The 19,828-nt window shown below is 48.8% G+C and overlaps 9 protein-coding genes across 9 annotated transcripts; 5 read left to right on the forward strand and 4 right to left on the reverse strand.

Moving 5' to 3' along the window:
• The first annotated feature begins 930 nt into the window (after nucleotides 1-930).
• Nucleotides 931-2,161, forward strand: TrAFT101_007863 (uncharacterized protein). Its single transcript, XM_024900447.2, has 2 exons — nucleotides 931-1,312; nucleotides 1,440-2,161. The coding sequence occupies exons 1-2, from the start codon at nucleotides 1,008-1,010 to the stop codon at nucleotides 1,903-1,905; spliced, it is 771 nt and encodes a 256-aa protein (XP_024759016.2). The 5' UTR covers nucleotides 931-1,007; the 3' UTR covers nucleotides 1,906-2,161.
• Nucleotides 2,009-4,511, reverse strand: TrAFT101_007864 (uncharacterized protein). Its single transcript, XM_066128165.1, has 2 exons — nucleotides 3,776-4,511; nucleotides 2,009-3,701 (listed from the first exon to the last, which is right to left on the reverse strand). Exons 1-2 carry the CDS (start codon nucleotides 4,177-4,179, stop codon nucleotides 2,132-2,134), a joined length of 1,974 nt encoding a protein of 657 aa, XP_065984282.1. The 5' UTR covers nucleotides 4,180-4,511; the 3' UTR covers nucleotides 2,009-2,131.
• Nucleotides 4,512-5,063: 552 nt separating this feature from the next.
• TrAFT101_007865 (uncharacterized protein) lies at nucleotides 5,064-6,503 on the reverse strand (the record flags this gene model as incomplete). The annotated part of the gene is made up of 1 exon (XM_024900528.2): nucleotides 5,064-6,503. One exon carries the CDS (start codon nucleotides 6,501-6,503, stop codon nucleotides 5,064-5,066), a length of 1,440 nt encoding a protein of 479 aa, XP_024759015.2.
• Nucleotides 6,504-10,475: 3,972 nt separating this feature from the next.
• On the forward strand, nucleotides 10,476-11,546 carry TrAFT101_007866 (uncharacterized protein; the record flags this gene model as incomplete). The annotated part of the gene is made up of 1 exon (XM_024900520.2): nucleotides 10,476-11,546. The coding sequence occupies one exon, from the start codon at nucleotides 10,476-10,478 to the stop codon at nucleotides 11,544-11,546; it is 1,071 nt and encodes a 356-aa protein (XP_024759014.2).
• A 382-nt stretch (nucleotides 11,547-11,928) lies between these two features.
• Nucleotides 11,929-12,744, forward strand: TrAFT101_007867 (uncharacterized protein; the record flags this gene model as incomplete). The annotated part of the gene is made up of 3 exons (XM_024909981.2): nucleotides 11,929-12,208; nucleotides 12,262-12,405; nucleotides 12,479-12,744. 3 exons carry the CDS (start codon nucleotides 11,929-11,931, stop codon nucleotides 12,742-12,744), a joined length of 690 nt encoding a protein of 229 aa, XP_024759013.2.
• A 665-nt stretch (nucleotides 12,745-13,409) lies between these two features.
• TrAFT101_007868 (uncharacterized protein) lies at nucleotides 13,410-14,224 on the forward strand (the record flags this gene model as incomplete). Its single annotated transcript, XM_024910676.2, has 3 exons — nucleotides 13,410-13,423; nucleotides 13,517-13,744; nucleotides 13,819-14,224. 3 exons carry the CDS (start codon nucleotides 13,410-13,412, stop codon nucleotides 14,222-14,224), a joined length of 648 nt encoding a protein of 215 aa, XP_024759012.2.
• A 75-nt stretch (nucleotides 14,225-14,299) lies between these two features.
• Nucleotides 14,300-15,264, forward strand: TrAFT101_007869 (uncharacterized protein; the record flags this gene model as incomplete). Its single annotated transcript, XM_066128166.1, has 2 exons — nucleotides 14,300-14,840; nucleotides 14,915-15,264. 2 exons carry the CDS (start codon nucleotides 14,300-14,302, stop codon nucleotides 15,262-15,264), a joined length of 891 nt encoding a protein of 296 aa, XP_065984283.1.
• A 67-nt stretch (nucleotides 15,265-15,331) lies between these two features.
• Nucleotides 15,332-17,569, reverse strand: TrAFT101_007870 (uncharacterized protein). Its single transcript, XM_024901979.2, has 2 exons — nucleotides 16,331-17,569; nucleotides 15,332-16,253 (listed from the first exon to the last, which is right to left on the reverse strand). Exons 1-2 carry the CDS (start codon nucleotides 17,503-17,505, stop codon nucleotides 15,701-15,703), a joined length of 1,728 nt encoding a protein of 575 aa, XP_024759011.2. The 5' UTR covers nucleotides 17,506-17,569; the 3' UTR covers nucleotides 15,332-15,700.
• An 829-nt stretch (nucleotides 17,570-18,398) lies between these two features.
• On the reverse strand, nucleotides 18,399-18,722 carry TrAFT101_007871 (uncharacterized protein; the record flags this gene model as incomplete). The annotated part of the gene is made up of 1 exon (XM_066128167.1): nucleotides 18,399-18,722. The coding sequence occupies one exon, from the start codon at nucleotides 18,720-18,722 to the stop codon at nucleotides 18,399-18,401; it is 324 nt and encodes a 107-aa protein (XP_065984284.1).
• Between the last annotated feature and the right edge of the window lie 1,106 nt (nucleotides 18,723-19,828).

Here is a 19,828-nt window from a genome sequence, read left to right on the forward strand (position 1 = left end):
CACAGCGCCGTCTCACTACATCTCGCGAGGTAGATATCACCACTACTGCTGCATACTTGGTAGACACCTCAGCATCACGAGGCTCATTGATGCCACCGCAGGACTCAACTCCTCCACTCTCCAAGCAGCGACATCCGGACCGGCGGGCCCTGGTGGGTTTCTGACTTGCAGCCAGGCTTGGCCTCTTTGGGCGACTCCGTGGGCGCCTCATGCAGGTCGATGCGGCGCCAGCCTCAGTAGCGAATCTGCATCGATTTGACACTTGCATGGCGTTTTGCATCTGCAGACGCAGGGCGGAAGCACGGCCGGATGTTTTGCTTGGGACCGTTGCAGAAGCTTTTCAAGTATATCGTCAGGAAATGCCAGATTGAGGCAGTCCCGCTGGAGTGAATCGAGAGTGGCATCTGTCCGAAAGTTTCCGACGGCGGAGCAGGAGAGGAGGATCCTAAATGGGAGATGTTCAAGAGAATTGTTACAGCCAAGATGGGCGTTCACCAGGAGTTGCCGTGTCAGGAATATCTAAGCGAGAGTCTGAGTTGTGTAGAGTGCAGCGTCTTGCTTCTTTTGACGTCCATTACTGCACGTTTCTACTACCAAACAAGTCATAGTATGCATCTGCAGTGTACCAGGCTTTGCCAAACAAGTACCCATCAATCACTATGCACATTCGGAACTGGCTGCCGCTGCGTTGAACCCACTCCCTATTTCAAAGTACCAACTGACTGTGTCGTACACGGAGTACTTGCAGCCCTCCGTATCAGTACTTGGCAACGTGGGGTTGTCACCCCGCCACCACTATCAAAAAAATCAGTCTCCGGCTCAGCCATTCGCTTGGGCCGGCTACCGGCGCTTCTGGATGAATCCATGACAAAAGCAGCATTTACTGACATCCAATTCTTTTTTGATAAAGAGCTCCACGACTAGTAATATCCACCCCATATTTACATCACATCTTCAATACCCAAAACAACAGCAGCAGCAACCAAAGATAACCCCCATGCTTATGCATGAATAACGCTCTCTTTTTCCATCTGCCTCATCGTCCTTACCACTGCTCCAAAATGATGGCCGTCACTGTCGGCGTCTTGGCCCTCCAGGGCGGCTTCATCGAGCACCTCAACCTGCTCCGCAAGGCTGCCAGCACCGTCTTCTCACAGACCAAATCCGACACTTCCTTTGAGGCCATAGAGGTGCGCACTGCCGAGGAGCTCGCTCGGTGCGATGCCTTGATCATCCCTGGCGGCGAGAGCACAACCATTTCCTTTGTTGCGCAGCAGTCTGGCCTGCTGGAGCCGCTGCGAGATTTCGTCAAGTAAGGCCCTTTTGTACATTTGATGCTCAATTCGATTCTCATGCGCTGTGTTTATATATACTTATATTTATATATATATACATATACGAGCTGTACATGGACTAACTATCCTCTTCCCTCGATATAGAGTCCAAAAGAAGCCCGTATGGGGAACCTGCGCCGGCCTCATCCTCCTCTCAAACCAAGCCAACGCCACCAAAAAGGGCGGCCAGGAACTCATTGGCGGCCTCAACGTGCGCGTGCACCGCAACCACTTTGGCCGCCAGATTGAGAGCTTCGAGGCGCCCCTTCAGCTGCCGTTCCTGGCTGGCGAAGCCGACCCTTCGCCGTTCCCGGGCGTCTTTATCCGCGCTCCCGTTGTGGAGGAGATTCTCTCAAAGGGCGGGCAAGACCCCGAGGTGGAAGTCATGGCTAAGCTGCCTGGCAGAATCGACAGGATGAAGTCTGGAGTTTCGCAGGCTGTGACCAAGGATGATTCGGGCGATATCATTGCCGTGCGGCAGGGGTCGATTCTGGGAACGAGCTTTCACCCGGAATTGACGGATGATGCTCGTATTCATGCATGGTGGTTGAAGCAGGTTCTTAATGTTTAGTGAGATATTACTGATGGCGTTGTACATTTTCCGTTATATTTTTTCGTTTTGATGCTCAAATTATTGCTTTTAGAGAAAAGGATACACAATGTTTTTGTATATAGACGCATGAGGACCTATGATAGACTACAGCTTCGGGGGATATAAGAACAAAGAAAGCATTACACACAAGACGCTCTATGATTTCGAGATGCAAAAGACTTTTCCCAGAATTTTATGTTTATAATCAATCTTTTATCGCAGTCTCATAATTTGGAGGACTTCCGTCTGCTGGAGGCGGCATGTGCCGGATGCCAAGCGCTTCATAGACCTCAGTCTTGGCCAGCGCCTTTGCCACATCCCCTACCTCGGGCGTGCTTGTGTCCGCGCCAGCCTCTCGAAGCAGGCGAATCATCTCAAGATCTTGCTTCACGAGCGCCTGCACGAGCGGCTGGACAGGCTTGATGCCATTCTTCGCGGGAGTGTAATCCGGGTCGGCCCCGTAGAGGAGCAGCGTCTCGACAAGGTCTCTTCTGCCTTGGTCAATGGCGTATTTCAGGAGAGAGTCGCCGTTTGACATTTGGTCCGTCGTCTTGGCGCCGTGTCGGAGCAGGAGGGAGACGAGCTCGGGGAGGCCTGTCTCCATAGCGTAGCGGATCGCGGGTCCTTCGCTGGAAGAATCGTAAACGTTGCCCTTTGCGCCCTTGGCGAAGAGGTGGCGCACAATGTCCAATTTCTCTTCTTGTGACATCTTGGAGTCCTTGATGGCGATGAGGAGGACGGGCTGCGAGTACCAGTTTGTAGTGTTGGGATCCGCGCCCCAGTCGAGCAGCAGCTTGGCCGTCTTGATTCTCCTGTTGCTAATCTCGTCAGCCAGCAAGGGGTTGCCATAAACGGTCGAGTCATTGGGCTTGGCATCCATCTTTAGGAGCAGCTCTGCCATCTCGTAGTCCTTCTTATCGAGAGCCACGGCTAATAAGCTGCGGCCAGAAAGGTCGGTAGAAGTGAGACTCGCGCCAAATTCCAAAAGCAGCTCCACGAGTTTCATGTTTTTCTTTTGCACCGCCTTTACAATAACGCCTTCGCCACTAATGTTCTCTGTCTTTGCGCTGCAGCCTTGCTTGAGGAGAAAGCGAATGCCCTCCAAGTTGCCAGAAGAAACCACGCCGACAAAGTATGACTCTCCCCATTCGCTCTTCTCGTCAATGCTTGCTCCTTTCTCGATGAGCATCTTGGCAGTGTTGAGGCTACCTACAGACGCCGCAAGAAAGAGTGGTGGGATATCAGACCACCCAGAACCGGATATGCTCGCTCCCGATGCTAGAAGCAAGCGAGAAGCGTCTTCTTGGTCGTTCAAGATAGCGCACTGCAAGGCAGTCTTGTTGTTTTCGTTGCGGCCGTTGATATTCGCTCCCTGGGTGAGGAACCCTGCTATCTGCTGGATGTCGCCAATTGTCGCGGCCTGGCACAATGCCGATACAAAGGGTTCTGGCTTTGGCTTGAAGCTCAAAGCCAGAGCTTTGAATGAGTTTTTCAGGGACTGGCCCCATGACACCTTTGGGGGCTCAGGACTTGAGGAAGACGATGACGGCTCGGCCTCAGCTGAATAAGGCGGTGGTGAGGTAATTCCGCCGCCTGATGGTTGGGTTGGTGGCGGATGGGAGGAGCTGCCGCTTCCTGATGCGGATGACGACTCGCGTGGGTCGTGTAGAATGCTTTTTTGCGCCGTTGATGCTTCTGATGTGCGCTCGGCCTGTGTAATGATGCCGCTGGAGCGCAACAGGCCGAGACTGGCTTCTTGCTGCTGTGCATTCCCCCTGTAAACAATAACAAGAAAATGATCAGTCACACTGTGTTTCTATGCATGATGATATTTTGAAGATGCACTTACGCTGCAGCAATCTGAAGGAAGCTTTTCAACAGCTGGCTGTATGCCTTGACAGTCTCGTTATATGCCGCCAAAAACTCGTCGTTGATGCTGCCGATGTTGTCTTCCTGTAGATGCAGTACTTGCTTGTACAAGGTTGCCATTGTTGCATCGCAGTTTGTTAGATGCTCCTTAAATGCATCGTGTGCAGCCATAGAGACAGTGCGGACCGCGAGAGAAGCATCCAGCTGAGATGCCTGGAGCTTGAACTCCTCCAGCGAATTGGATAATTCCAACAGCGCTTCGAGCTTGTCCAGGCCTGAGCCCAGCGGCTCTATTAACAGCTGCACCTCATGGATGATGGCAATTGCCCGCTGCGCAACTGTAGAGCATAGCGTTGTGAGAGCGCTGGTCGACCGGCCGTCCATTGCGCGTGCGTGTCGTGAAGCTTGCGAAATAACAAAATCTATGGAGGAGGCCTCTTGTGGGGCACTTTTGGACAAGCAATGAGGCTGTCGCGTGTTTGTATCCTCAATTCAACGTTTGGCGCGTGCTCTCTCTATAAACCCCGGGACATGAACAAATGTCGCTGCTTCTTGGAATGGATTGGCGCAATAGCTTCTCGCAAGACAAAAAGAATTGCTCGTGTTGCAGCCCATCAGGGCCTTTTATTGCGATTCGAACGCTGCTCCAGCCGAAAAAAAGGCTGTCGTAGGCGATGACGCAGCCTTGCGGACCGCCCGTAGCTAGCCAATGCCAGCTTGTGACACCACCAAGAAGGATTTCTGCAGGTGCATCACCAACCACGTCCTGGATGAGACTCTGGATGTTTGGCGAGGACGATTTGTCGCTTTTTTTTCTCTCTCTCTCTTTTTCTCCTATCGCGAGATTCAAACAACTTGCTGAGGGTTAGGGTTAGTTAGAATGGCAAACTGCACAACAATTCTAAACAAAAGCATCAGAACCACCTGCTCTCTATTAGCAAACGACCCACCAACAGCTTTTTGCTGTGCCCTGTTGATACGGAGCACTCCGCAGTGTAAGCCGTCTTGGCGCCGCTAAATGCCAGCCCCTGTCAAACACTCAGCCACTCAACTCAATCACTCGCTCAGCCACAGCCTGGAGCCAGTTACTCTCGTTTAAAAGATAAAGTCATGTTGAATCATGATTACTATACATTGAATGATTGATTTCTCTGTTGTTTGTATTAATTAATAATCACAAGCAAATTAATTATTGTATCTCCAAAAGCCACAGCAAATTACCCATTGCCACATCTCCAAACATGAGGTACCTATGCATAATAAATCCACTAATGACCCTCCTCATCTGCGTCTTTCCAGATATCGTCTATCGTCTTTTTGAGCTCGAATATATCACAGCCTCCTCCTCCCCATTTGTGCTCAAACAGCTTCTTTCCACTATCCGCTGTTTCCCACCAAGCAGCCTGGAAGCCCGCGGGATCATATGTCCACGGCTCTCCCTTTCCTCCCTTTTGCATATTTTGCCATGTGTTTCGGCCGTCGGAGTTGGCCATTTTGTCGTCTTGAATCTTCTGCAGCTCCTGTCTCAGAGCCTTGAATCTTTCCGAGTTGGGCGCGTTGTCATCTTCAACAGTGGCATTGTTGGCCGACTCTCCATCCTTGTCGGATCTGGGGTGGGAGCTGGGGGGGAAGAACTTGATTTCGGGATCCTCCACAACGTTGGCTACATCCCATATGTGCCCTGCGCCCACGCGATCAATGTCGTATCCTAGCATTCGAAGTCGTCCATACGCGTCGCAGTCTGTGGTATAGTAGGGGATAAACACGTCCCAGCCCCCAATGTGCCGCCATGCATCCACATTGACCAGAGTGAGGTAGTCAAAGTTGAAGAACTTGACTGCCCATTTGCTTTTGCCGGATAGTCTGGATGATTCTGCTTCGTTGAGGATGTTGAGCACGCGCTCGTAAAATGACGAGTAGGGCGTCTCTTCTTCGTGGCTCAGAATTCCAACGTCCATGTGGCTCCAGAAATAGTATGGCCAGTGACGAGCCATTGCCACCCTCAACATGAAGTTTTGTAACTGGGCGAAATTGAGAAGAACTGATGTTTGCAAGATCGAAACGCCGTATCGGTAACGAAACAAGTCGTAGTCGAGCGAAAAGGGGTTCGAAGTCGACAAGAGCTTCAGGTTATTGGCGTCGGCAGTACCGCTATTATCAACAATGACAATATCCTCCCTCGGCCACCCGCTAGCAATATATCCAAGAACTGTCTGCCGCATCATGGCGTTGTTTCTTGTAAAGGGGATGAAGAGCGGTGTTTTTGGTCGATGGCGAGGCGGCTCGTTGTAGGGCGCCACAAGGGGGAAGTAGTTGTTACCTTGCGCTGGAAAATACATTCCATAATCAAATGTTGATTCTCCCAGCACGGGTACAGCTGCTGGTTCCTTGTTCGATGACCACATCGGGATGACAGAGTATGGGTATGATATGCTCGGACGAGAGAAGCGAGGGAGGCGAGAGATTTCGAACAGCCTCACAAAGAGAGCAGCAGCAGCAGCTAACCCAAAGATGAAGAGCAATATCTTAAATATGGGGTGGCATCGCGTTCTTTGCGGCTTTCCGCCGCTTTCTTCATCACCATCCTCCTCATCGGTTGGAAACTGGTGGAGTCGTAGAGAGACTGAGCGAGCAGCAATCCATCCAGGCCTGCGAGCAAATGTCGGGATCCTCGAGAAGAAAGAAGTGAGAGCAGATAATAGTCCCATTGGTTCTATACCGGGGACAGAATTAAGATAGCATAGAGTAAAATATGAGAGACAAAATAAGGTGTTAAATAGAGCAAGATGGAAGAAATAAAAATGTGGAAACCAAGGGGGCTGTCGTTCGAATTTTGTCGGACTGATTATTAAGATGAAAGTCAAGGCAAACGCGCAAACAAATATATCAGCAAACGAGCAGGGAGGAGACAAAATGTTGATAGGGCAAAAAACTTTTCTCTTGGTACAAAGCAACCCCCCTGATACTAGACAATTGTCCCTAATATCATTGGTTCTTATGAATAATGATCATGACTCTCTAACAAATAATATAGCCCCCCTTGGCCAGTATAGTTTCCACGAATGAACGGCGTTCCGGAGGAACTCGTATCGAATGGCCCCAGCGTGGAGAATGTGAACGGGCCCAAAGCGGCTCTCAGTATGCAGTTACATATATACAGCTACGGCTATTTTGCCTAGCCACTAAAGTCTTGTTTCATTCTATTTTTGTTTTTTTCTTGTAGTATTCGATAATCTAATGTCCGCTTGAAGCTCAAGTAGGATCTCTTCGGCAATATATGAATAGATTAATTGCATTAAGTCCCATTTATGCCTAAATTTGAACTCAACTTTGACTCTGGTGACCTACTTTCTTTTGCCTCTTCTGTTTACATATAGCATGCAATATTACTACATCTCTTTCATTAGCCAACTACCTAATGCAGTTTATTGTAGATCTCTTTAACCCAAGTCTGTAACATTTTTTTACAGAAAGAGTAGGCTAGAGCTGAATTATTTCACGATAAAACTCTGGACATGGATTGCTAGTTATAATAAGATATATATAAGACAGTCATCTACTTTGTATTGTTCACTAACCTATGAAGGAGTTTTAAGACCTCTAGATTAGTCAGGTCATAACATTTGTCCGATAGTTAATCGGCGAGGGCACTACATGGAGCCTACTGTGTGGTTATGGATCCTTCCAGACAAGAAACGCAACCAACTGCTCTTCCTGAATGAGTATTTACTCCGGTCATAGATTGCAAGATGCTTCGTAAAACTGTTTTAACTTTCTCGTATTAAGCTTCTCCAGTTTCACCCAAGATGCAGTATGACAAGGTTGGCGACATTAAACGGCCGTTTGCATCTCCATACCGCCTCAAACCATGGCAAATCGCCGCTTCTGGAATTGCGGCTAGGGCTGGAGAGCGCTATATGGAGTCTATGCGGCAGGGCAGGGTACGAGAGTACGCGGAAATGATGCGGCTCTAGGCTTGGAACAACTTCCAAATTAGCACAAAAATTCCTACTTTGGCCCGCTGTTCTGACGTTGGCTTTTGCCGTTACCACCTCAATTGCATCTCTAGTGCCATTTGTCAATGTGGCTTGGCAGAGGGAGACGTAATCAGTTTGCACATGGCGGTGCAGACTGCAGAATACGAGAGCAACACCCCGGCATCACTCCATTTTAGGTGAGAAAAGAACGGAAAAACACAACTTTATTGAAGAGCACATGGGAAATAAATGTAAGAACCCAAAGCTGCAAGTCTGATGATCCATAGAACAACTCAAGACCGCTTCTTCAACGTCACAGAGCCACCAATGTATACGAGGTTACGTCGTAGAAGACTGGCTGATCTGATCCTTGAGAGCGGTGCAAATTAAACCCGTGCCCCCTGGAGCTCGGAGGGTATTGCCCGCCGTTACCACTCCGCATTTCGGCAGCGCACCCATTTTTTTTTTTTCCTTTCTCAGGCCCTAGCTGTGAGAATCATCACTCTTCCCTCTCCCCACCTACGCGAAACATGAAACACGCTCCACACTTCGTTTCCTTTTCCCTTTCCCTTTCTTTGGGCTTATCGAACAGCGAACAGCAAAGATTGGCCATATCAGGCCAAATGCAAACATGGTACTCTTCGAAAGCTGCCGATGTCAGATGCTGATCAAAACAGTACAGGTATTTGCAGCACTTCTAATGTGCCCACGGTTTATAAGCACTACCTATCTAACATACACAACAGGCCACTTAACGCGTCACCCCCTCTCTCCTGCGAATCATAGTATCCTTTATCATCGATTACTAGCCTAGTGTGGGCGGCAAGCAGGGCGACAAGCAACCCCAGCTTCACTCCTACCATAGCCCTCAGTCCCGTATCGCAGTTCCTACCAGAGACGTCTTTTCAAGCTTAGTCCATAAAAGCCATCTATAGGCTAAGCTTCAAACTAAGTATGGTAATACCCTCGGGCCGACTAACCGATGTTTCTGCTGCTCTATAGTTGCCAAGTCAAGGCTTAGCGACGAACGTAGCAGACGCACGGCCCGGTTTTTCTTTTTTTGGTTCAACTCTCCCCCCACGCAGTTACTACGAAGAGAAAGCGGCTACATCTGGATTTTCCTTACTTCTGCAGATATAATGATAAATGACCCTCCCAGTCAGGATTAAGTCCGATGGCTATATTATTCGGCTGCTTAAGGCCAGTGTTTACAATCGAGCCTTCTGGTTTAAGCGAGCTGCCTGCAATGTCGGTCTTTCTGAAGATACAGGGGTCAACATTCTTCAACAATGTGGCAGTGTCCATACACCAACATGACTCGAGTTATAGATGATTAGTGATTATCATCATGGCCAGTACTTGTGCATACTACAGATATTTCTTAGTATACTTTTTCCTTTTGATAACAATTAGCCTCCACTTTCTCTTATCCTGCCCACCAAGTGGGCTACGGCAAGGGTTTGCCTTTCAAGCTTTGACACCAGATGACTAGGCAAAAATACGCTTTTGTAGTATGAAAGAAGGTGCATGGTGTAACAAACAGCCAAAGATTCAAATAAGTTGTAGGTCGCGGCCATAAAGGCTTCTATTAAAGCAAAAAGAGCTGAAACACACCGAAATTGGAAGCACTCACAATCTCTCATGCATATCAGCAGCTGATGCTAGTACAGCACCGTCCATAGATATTCAGTACTGATATAGCTACATTCCCTTGATATCAATTATTCGAAATTATACCACTTACGATTACTTTGAAGGCGCTGATTGGTGAAGAGTTCTGCATCAATAGCCTAGCACAAGTTATCAGATCTTGATTCAATACCCAAGAATGGATATCAGCAGCATATACTTCTATGACATTATCGGTAGTGCATCTATAACGGACAACCAAACTGAAGAATTTTCCACACAAGGCGATCGAACAGGAGGTATCCTATGACGAATAAAAATACAGAAGGGCAAGTTGATAACAGTAGTGGAAACGGGTTTACACAAGCAAGCCGATCTACAACATATTCAGAAGATCCAGCATCAGCAACACACAGAAATTATAATTATACCATAACAAGACTACCTGTCTTTGTTCCCAATTTTCTCAACACTATCATTGCAAACCTGTGTCCACCGCTGACACCTATACAATGTTGATATCCGCGGAGATATAAACTTACGAATATAAACTATGCAATTTACCATCTGTTTTCACTTCACTTTATCCCAACTATCGCGCGCAGCTCTATCTCACCATCAGATACATAGTATTTTACTTAATTCATCCACTCTTATTAATAAGCTTGATTATACTTATGAAAAAGAGCCATTGTTATTATTATCCAGAGCATTCATACAGCCTCGCTACCCTAGTGACAAGATCAAGATCATAGCGGCCGATTTACCACGCTGAGCTCGAATACTTTAGCGAGTTGGTAGATATGAATAGGTACGAACACATGTTTATTATCATTCTATTAATTCTTTTACCAAATTTATGCCACGTTTAGCTGTCTCAGTAAAATCGCCTTCGGTGACCTTCTACATACATCCGTCATCACCGAAAGACGTACAGCCAACCACCACCAGGACTTCCACAAAGCGGGGTTCCAAATCCTATCGAAAGAGGGGTAACAGCCTGTTTACATAGCTGTAAATCCTGCAGCGGTTGATCAAATAACTTGCTTGTGTACTCAAACATATCATTTCAAAATGTCTCCAATGGCGCCAATCACTGAATTCTCGCTCTTTCAGCAACTCCCACCAGAGATAAGGATCAAGATATGGGAGCTTTTATCACCTCCCACTCGTGTGATTGGACTGTTACCTCCAGCAACAACTGCTCCACCAATTACCCATCGTCGAGTTCAGAGAGAGGTCGTTACAAATATCCACCCCTGCCATTATCGTTATATTGTGCAGCCCAAGAGTCAAGCTATATTTCCACCGCTTCATGTAAACCGAGAGACTCGGGCTGTCTGGCTGCCAAGGTATTTTCAGCCACAACGCACTTATCAAGCCTCAGGGCTCAATATTCACTTCGATACACCCTTTATCAGCTACAGCACAGATGTTTTTACGATATTTGCTGCATGGCCGTTGGACGGTATTGACATCCGCCCCGATGCTGCCAACGACCCTGTCGACTGTTTTATTGGTCTCGAGCGCTCGCTTATACGCAACATTGCACTCTGTGAAATCTCCGGGGATCTTAGGCCCGTGGCTAGCCTAATTGCAATAAACACATTGCCAAACTTGGAGGCGCTGACAATCTTGGCGTTGGGACCCGATGTCTCCCGTCCACATCTCTCAACAATAGCTCGAGGCGAAGACGGCAGTTTGGCTTCCAAAAGATCGCGGGAGATGGGGGTAATCGAAGTGCAGCTGGCTCCTTGCGAAATATATGAGCTGTCCACAGACATTGTTCAAACGAACCATTTCTTCAATGACGAAAGGCTGGTGCACCCTGTGGCATTATCACCCGAAATACGTCCACTCCATCGATACAAGACTTATATTAGATCTTGGCTGTGGCACGAGATGCAGCCAAACAACTTGAACAAGACGGCTGATCAAATAGAAGAGCTATGGTGGGAATATATGGAGTACTTGTTTGACGGTGATGGAGATGGGGAGTGCCCTTTGATGTTACACGGTTGCGGTCATCAAGGACATACAAGGAAAGAAATGTTGGAATGGGAAAGCCCATTTCTCATGGGGTATAAGCTTCTTTATGCGGATAAATGGTTGAATGATCTGAAGAGAATTGGCGTTATAATTTGATAGATATCGGAGCCATGTTCTCACAATAATCTGTCCGTGGCATCACTTAGGGGATCTCGTTTGGGGGATCTCACTTATTTGGCAGTTGCCGATTGTATAAGCCAGCTTGTGAGTGGGGTAGCAAGTCAGGCTAGCTTTTTATTTACTAGACGGCAGACTGTATATTTTACGCAGCAGCCCCAGTCGATACGTTTAGAGAAAGCTCACGCTATATTCGTGTTATCAAGCCTAGGCTGACGAATCATCTCCAGTAACTAAGAGACGGCTTATAATCTGATAGCCATCATCTGAACCCGCATCGCCAGAGTTGTCGCTTTAAACGCTTGATTTGAACTCTTTGTCCCAAGGGTAAGGCAAACAAGATCCTGTTTCTAGCGATACAATGCCGCTTCAACTCGAGGACATGGCATTCAAAGATGGCGCAGCCTACGCCCACACATATGTCACCTCTTTCCAGAACAACGCCTATTCTAGAGCCTCCTACGCAGACCAGACTTTCGACCAGCGGGTAGCGGGGGTTATCCGTCGTTGGCCGAAAAACTATGGCCAGACGCTTGTTGCTTATAAAAAGGTTGTCGACACGGACACGGGAGAGTTGGTCAGCTGGGTTAAGATAGGGTTCGAGAACACTGACATCGACCCCAGGCTGTTTGCTCCAGCGGGCATGTGCCATACCTTTTCCTCTCAATTTCTCATCACTACTAAAAGGTGACAGATATACCGGAAGACGTTGATATCGAGATCGTTACCCAGCCAACATCAGCTCCCAAGGATCAAAATATAGCCACCTCCAGGTCCGACTTTATAGGCAGAGCCGAGGCGGCGCGGTCGCGAGATTTGGGCAATCGGCCTGCCATCGGTATGTCTCAAGGCACCTTTGCCTCATTGATTAATTGAACGCCTGCCAAATATGGAAATTGACTTTCCTTCAGTTGTGTATCTGTTTGGGACACATCCCAAGGCGCAGCGACGTGGTGCCGGGAGCTTACTCATGGCCTGGGTCACAGAGCTGGCAGATCGAGAAGGGCTCGCCTGCTGGGTGACGAGCTCCGAGATAGCTGTGCCCTTGTACAAGAAATTTGGCTTTGAGGTGGCCGAGGAGATTACCGTGCCGCTGCCTGGGGACAACGTTGACGGAGAGATGTATACGCACACGTGTATGCTTCGTGAGCATAAGAAACCGGAGACGGTTGTTTAGCGGTCGTTCGTTACGGCTTCAAGGCTTTTCAGCGATAGATTTGGGGTATTATATTTGGAGAGTTGGAGTGACCAACGTACCCGTCAGATACTGCGCTGCCACTCTCTGCGGGTATGCACTTGCTTGCCCGACATACCAATGTAAACTGCACCTCACGTGGTAAGTGAAGTCGACATAACCACGTGCTGGATGTACTGAACGTGAAGAGCGTACGACAGATCTGGGAGATTAGATAAGGGCCTGCTTTTACCAATATTAAAAAAAGAGGTGATAAGTAGACTCTTCAACTCCCATAACGGCTTCCTCACGAGGTATGCTGCTTTCCAAATCACGCAATAGCCTGCCTTTTAGCGAATGCTGTTGGAACAAACAAAGGGAAAATGCCTTCCACTTGCTCTCTTCTCTCCTCCACACGATTTTGTGTTCCATTGTGCTGCCGCTTCGCCGGCGTGCCGTGATTGCTGGCGGCGCCAACTGACATTCTCACAGCTCGTTGCATCCACCGGGCGGGCTCTCCCATCTTCCACGAGGATCGATCGTTTTTTGACTGGGATACAAGTTCAAGAATTGTGTGAACATAATACAGTCTTTTTTTTTTTTTGTTATATTCTCTTCTCGAATTCTCTCGCTATTTCGCTCACGGTTATTGTTGTACATTTGACATGATGTTTGGCCACAGGTGAGCAGCCTCTAGAGGCCATGGATCTTGTTGATGCATCCATCTTTACTTGTTTTCTCTCTTTCTAATGCTGATATTGAATTGCTGCACCAGGTGCATTACCGTAAAAGGTGCTGACTGCGGTTTCGATGCCCTGTTCCTCGTTATCATCACGTCTATTGCTGGATTCCTCTTTGGCTACGATATCGGGCAGATCTCTGGCATCTTGTTCTTTCGCAACTTCAAGTATCGGTTCCTTCATGATGACTCCGCAACAATAAAGTCTCTGATCGTTTCTTTCATGAGCATCGGCTGTCTTTTTGGCTCTCTGTTGGGCGCATAGTAAGCTACCATGTGCCAGTGTATTGTGTGTGGTTTCGTGTGGGTTTACCTCTTCTAACCAAATACTCGCATAGCTCTTCTGACTGGCTTGGTCGGCGGAAGAGCATTGCTCTCGGTGTAGCATTCTTCCTTGCAGGCGACGTCATTCAGATCACTGCGACGGACAACTGGCTTCACGTTAGTTTGGGCAGATTTATCGCGGGCCTCGGTATCGGCAATCTTTCTGTGGGAGTCCCCATGTTCCAATCGGAGTGCGTTCCACGAGAGATCCGCGGGGCAGTTGTCACCTCGTATCAGCTACTCATTACCATCGGTATACTTTTCGGCAACTTGATATGCTTCTTTATGCGCGCATATGATGATCACAGCTTTGCATGGCGTCTCGTCATTGGCATGGGTGCTTTCTTTTCGCTACCCCTTGCATGTGGTATTCTTCTCGTCCCAGAGTCACCGAGATGGCTTGCCGGCAGAGATGAATAGGAATGTGCCCGCCGATCGCTATCGCGGCTGAGGGGCAAGAGCCATGATCCTGGGAATGTCGTCGTTGAGAACGACATGCATGAAATGAGAGAAGTTTTGGCTTTGGAACGCCAAACCGGTACTGCACCATGGATTGAGTGCTTCTCATCCAGATCCAAAGTCCCCAAAACACGCTATCGTACCTTTCTGGGCATGGGCATTCACTTTTTACAGCAGTGGACGGGCATTAATTACTTCTTCTACTATGGCACCACAGTCTTTTCATCTGCCAAAATTAATGACCCTTTCATGACTCAGCTTATCCTTGGAGCTGTCAATGTTTGTACGACATTTCTCGCTGTCTATTTGGTCGATTGGTGGGGCCGTCGACGTCCCCTTATTTGCGGTGCAGTGTGGCAAGCCGCTTGGCTGTTGGTATTTGCTTCCATAGGCATCGTGGACAATCACCCCTCACCCACATTCAGCATCGTCATGATTATCTCTGCTTGCATGTTCATTGCCTCTTTTGCAGCAACTTGGGGTCCCATTGCTTGGGTAGTCATGGGTGAAACGTTCGCTCTTCGGACACGCGCGAAACAAGCTGCGCTTGCCACAGCCTCCAACTGGCTCGGTAACTGTAAGACTACTGCCCAAATACTGGGATCCGTATTACCCTGCAAATAGAGAAATCTGGCTAACGATTGTTTGTAGTTTTGATCGGGCTGCTCACTCCATACGCTGATTATAGCATATCGTACTATTTCGGGTTTATTCTAGCCGGCGCCAATATCTTCGCCGCATTACTGGTCTGGTTCTACTTGTACGAGTCGACGCTACTGAGTTTAGAGAGCGTGGATATCATGTACAGTATCAACGATCTTGCACCATGGGAGAGCGCCCGCTGGGTTCCACCTGGATACGTCACGCGTCGGGAACGAGACGAGCAACATTTCCGGAGAATGAGCATTTCCACCGCTGCGGATATGTCTAGCCTCACTCAGGAAATGGTGGACATGGCGAACAAAGAAGTCATTGCGAATCCCAAAGCAGCGGTCGTTTAAAGGCTAAGAATGGCGTTTGGTGCTTGGGAGCACCGTGTATCTGGGCCTAAGCACCATGACTGGAAATTGGTAGTAGGATTACAAATAGTGATTATGAAATAATGATTAATAACTAGATTTTAATACCGCCCATGAATATTGGCCGCTGGATGTAAAAGATGAAAGATTGCAAGAGCATATTCTCATGCTTTCCCTAAATCATAGCATCAATTCATTCAGCCCATGCTAATGCAATGACCCGTAAGTTCCAAATAAGTAGACATCAATAACCGCTATATGCCCCCGTATATATGACCGAGAATGGAGATGCCCGCTGTCTATTACAATATTCCCTAAGTGACGCTCTGAAGCCAATATGCTATACTTTTACTTTCATTTCCCTTTCTGTTTGTTTTTCTTTACTCTTGTCTTAATGTGATCATATTTTTCAGGCTTATTATGCCTCTTCTGACTTCACCTTTTCAGTGGAGGCAGACGCTTCTGTATGCGAATGAGCTGCGCCCGGCTTGAGGCCGGAATGTTCTTTCTCGGAAGATTTTTCTCCAGTCTCGTCAGCACCGATAGTGCTCGAGCCCGAGGACTCAGATGAAGTATCCCCTGATTCGCCCTCGTTGGGGTCTTCCAGAACAACAGCGTTTGCCTCCACATCTGTCTTCGCGGGAGGCTTGAAAGCCTTGGGGTTGAAGCGACTGCGGGCTCGGATGGCCGCTCCGTACTTGTAGAAGAGGAATGGGATGACGGAAAGGAGGACGGCGACACCGCCGACGAGAGAGCCACCACCACCGACACCGAGGGCGTGGAACATTTGCACGGTGAAGAGAGGGGCGGCGGCACCGCAGGCGGATCGCATAATTGTATTGGCGGCGATGGCGGAGGCAGCGTACATGAGATAGGTGTCGACGAGGTAGTTGAAGAAGCCGACGAAGAGAAGCAGGAGGGCGGTGGTGAGGAAGCCTCCAGCGATGGTGGGAACGATCCAGTGAATGGAGCTAGAGACAATATTTGTTAGCGTACCTGTTCATTTAATGTAGATGGCATGGCGGAGTAAAATTAGAGAAACACATACTTGAATTCAGCAGTCCAAGCGAACCAGAACATGGCAGCTGCAAAAGTGATGGCGCCAATAATGGCTAGAGGTAGACGATCTTCAGGTGTCATCTCATGCATTTGCTTTTTGCCGGTGTCAATCTTCTTCTGTTGACGACGAGTGTCAAAGACGACAATGATGCCGCCGAGAACGGCTCCCAAAACGGTACCAAGCAAGGGAAGCTCGCCAACGCCGGCATTCCAGCCACGCTTCTCCTGGAACACAATAGGATAAATTGTGAAAAGCATATAGAGCAAAGTGTAGACGACCGAGAGATAGATGGCGATGAGGAAGGAGACGGGGTCGAAGAGGATGATCCATGGGCGGGTTAAGGCGACCTTGTAAACACCAACTATGCTGAGGTTGTTGTCTTCAATCTGAGCTTTGACGTTCTCATAACCGGGAATCTGAGCCTTGCGGATTCGTCGAGCCTTGTGGCGCAGTACAGTCGGACTGTGGGTTTCGGGTATGGTGAGCATGAGAAGGGCCGAGGCACCACCAAGCATGAGAAGGACATAGAAGCTCCATCGCCAGTCCTTCTTAAGCTCGAGAAAGCCTGCAATAACCGGACCAAGTGAGGGTCCGATCCAAAGCGTTGCTGAGAAGCCTCCCATGGCGTTGGCACGCTGTACCGGGTTCCATAGATCGGCCAAGACACCAGGGCCGTTGCTGAGGGCTGCAGAAACAAAAGTGCCCGAAAGAAATCGACCGACAAGGAGACTACCGAAATTAGGAGCAAAGGCGCAGAGGAAGTTGAACGCCAAGTATATGCTAAAGGTGATGTAAAAGATCCAGCGGCGACCATACAGTTCGCTCATGGGAGCGAAAATAAGAGGACCGGCACAGTAACCGAGCAAGAAGAGAGTGATGGTTAGGCCCGCAGCCTCCTCAGAGACGCCGAATGATTCTGCGATGGACGGGAAACAGCCACTGGGAGAGCTGGAAGCAAAAGTGGCGTTCATGACTAGTAAGACGGTCGACATTGTAATATAGAAACGGCGCTTCATGGACCAGTTTCGAGGATTCTCGATATCCCCGGGAGCAAAGTCAACGTAGCCATCTGCGTTTAGAAACGGAGGCTCGTTGTACTGGAGTTCATGTGTGCGATACGGTTTGTTAACCGGTACCGAGAGAATGCGATGAAGGGCACCCATGGTGGATGGAGGGTGATAAGAAAGGCCGAAGCACCTTTCTTTTCTTTTTTTTTTTTGTCTTTTTGCAAGATGTGAGCTCGTGGTGGATGAAGAATTTTGTCTTTGTGACAACTTTAAAGCTTTATTATTGAGATATCAAGGATAATCCGATCCTTTCGTCATTTCAGGGTTGAGTCGTATTATTGGAGGTTAAATACAGTTAAAACCACCTCCGTCAAGGTTGTTATCTCTTGGCTTCCTATAGAGCCTTGAAAACTCGAGATGTCTGCTGCTGCTCTCGTTCCCGAAGCTCGCCGAGATATGAGAGGGCGGCTATTTGTCCTGGTACCACGAGGCAAAAAGGAGCCAGATGAGCTTGGGGAGCAAAGAGCGCCACCGCCGTATTTACATTCTTTTTTTTTCCTCCCACGTTGCTGGCGTTGCATGGTTCTTTGCCTAGTTGCCCCATCCTCGCGCGTCGGGTTTAATGGGCCCCGGCCGCGGACTCGAAGCTACCTGTATTGGCACCATTCGGATATAACAAACCGGGCTCGGCACATGGTCACCGGTGGCTCCGTTTTTGTAGAAGCCGTTGAAGTAGCACATACGACTGGGCCTATGAGTCGCCTTTCCGCTGCGGGTACTGCTTTAAAAAGAGGAAATATTGAGCGCTTGAGTCGCGGCGAATACGCTCCAGCCCAGCGGTCTGTCCCTCCCCTGCGACTGGTTCCAGCTGAAGGGCACAAGTTGCCAATGGGGAAATTGCCAGAGTTGCAGTGCATGTTGGTTGTTACCTGTCACAATTGTCATTATCTGGAGGCCTCGCACTGTGAAATTGAGCGACCGGAGAGATACTAGCAGTGAAGTGTTTCATTTGCCGAAGACTCATATATTGAGATCCATCCAAGGGTAGGCTAGTCAACGTCTTTGCCTCCATTCGTGAAATGGTGGGACCGCCCGTGCGTGCCCAACTCGAAGCGCATGCCGAGCTTTGAAATCGGAGATAGAAATCTGCAATTTGACGTACCCGGCGTTGGTTCAAAGGCTGTGGCAATACGCAACGCTCGTGCGCTGGGGTCTTGCTGAGGCGGCTGAGATCCACCTTGAATGGGTGCTTGTCCCGCGAGTCTCCCAGGACAGCAGCTCAGCTCAGCTAGCCTCAAGTCATATTCCCTGGGACCCCAGCCACAAGCAGTATCTCGCTGCCATCGCGGGATCTTGGAGAAGTGGGTGGGCATTTCCCCCCTTCTTCTCTCTAGATGTCACCAGTAGTATCTTCTGTCTGGCTGTTCTCCTTCTCGCTTTGTTGTTTCTTTTCCTCTCTCAGGGGCAAAACCATCTGAACAGACTGTGACTCGACGTAAATCCGGCTGCCCACCATCGTAATTCCGTGTGCCTCACCCACCTGATTGAGTAGCTGGCTTGGCCACCCTTTCTCCCACATTGTCCGATTATTCAGCAACTTTTCGCTGATTTCGTCAGCGTTGCTCGCACTCCGAAGTGTAGCGGTTTTCCATGGAACAAGTGGGGAGGGATTAGGCTACGGAGGGCGGCTCGGTTCATGAATTGGTGCCGCGCCGGTCAGCGACGCAGTCCTGGTCGTAATATCCTTATCCTTACTTTGTTTGTCGTATCCGTATGAACTTAGATTCAGATGCAAAGAAGACCCCGGCGTGCGTGTGTGGCGTCTGTGGGATCCAGCTAGGCCCCCATATGGAAAAGCTCACCGACGATTATCTTGGAATGTGGGCTCTAGCTCTCGGATGGACAGTTCTTCCGGAGCGAGCCGCGAATCTATAGTGTCGTCCCACGTGCTGTTTCGTGCAAATCGCCGGCTAAAGAGCCGCCAAGCTTCTCCAATTTCTCCAACCATCGCCAGAACGTGCCAGTACGAAGCTACAGTCAAATCCACTGTCCCCTTCGTCTAGCAATATCGCCTTTCGCCTCTTGCGCTTCCGCGAGGGATCCAACACGGGGACAAGACTTTAGGGCACTGTGGATCGCCGCTCGCCCTTTGTTCCTGATGCTGACAAACGCGCTCAGTCACGCATGATTGTTAGTAATGGTTGAGAGAAATGACCTTCGTATGGCGAGATCGTGATACTATGTACCTTGTAGTTTATCAACCCTGCTTCGGCATTACTCCGCATTACTAGCGCTCTTTAGGCAGCGCATTTGCCTATTACGGCATCTGTTCCGGAGATGGCATAGAGTTGTTTGATCTCATCTTGAAGCCTTATCATTGCCTCTCAACACAGCATTATGTGGTACTAGAGAATTATCACGATGATAGGGATCAAGAAAGTCAAGAAAGGCATATATATTATTATCTAAAGGGAGATGT

The sequence above is a fragment of the Trichoderma asperellum genome, chromosome 4 (genome assembly GCF_020647865.1).
Source record: "Trichoderma asperellum chromosome 4, complete sequence".
Taxonomy (NCBI): domain Eukaryota; kingdom Fungi; phylum Ascomycota; class Sordariomycetes; order Hypocreales; family Hypocreaceae; genus Trichoderma; species Trichoderma asperellum.

What these genes read in the sequence shown, in the direction of transcription:
- TrAFT101_007863 (XM_024900447.2), top strand. Translation starts at nt 1,008, where the DNA reads ATGAATAACGCTCTCTTTTTCCATCTGCCTCATCGTCCTTACCACTGC. An exon ending in CCGCTGCGAGATTTCGTCAA is followed by an intron (nt 1,313 to 1,439) that starts GTAAGGCCCTTT and finishes CCCTCGATATAG; the next exon opens with AGTCCAAAAGAAGCCCGTAT.
- TrAFT101_007870 (XM_024901979.2), bottom strand. Translation starts at nt 17,505, where the DNA reads ATGGGTGCCCTTCATCGCATTCTCTCGGTACCGGTTAACAAACCGTAT. An exon ending in GCTTGGACTGCTGAATTCAA is followed by an intron (nt 16,254 to 16,330) that starts GTATGTGTTTCT and finishes TATTGTCTCTAG; the next exon opens with CTCCATTCACTGGATCGTTC.
- TrAFT101_007864 (XM_066128165.1), bottom strand. Translation starts at nt 4,179, where the DNA reads ATGGACGGCCGGTCGACCAGCGCTCTCACAACGCTATGCTCTACAGTT. An exon ending in TTCCTTCAGATTGCTGCAGC is followed by an intron (nt 3,702 to 3,775) that starts GTAAGTGCATCT and finishes TATTGTTTACAG; the next exon opens with GGGGAATGCACAGCAGCAAG.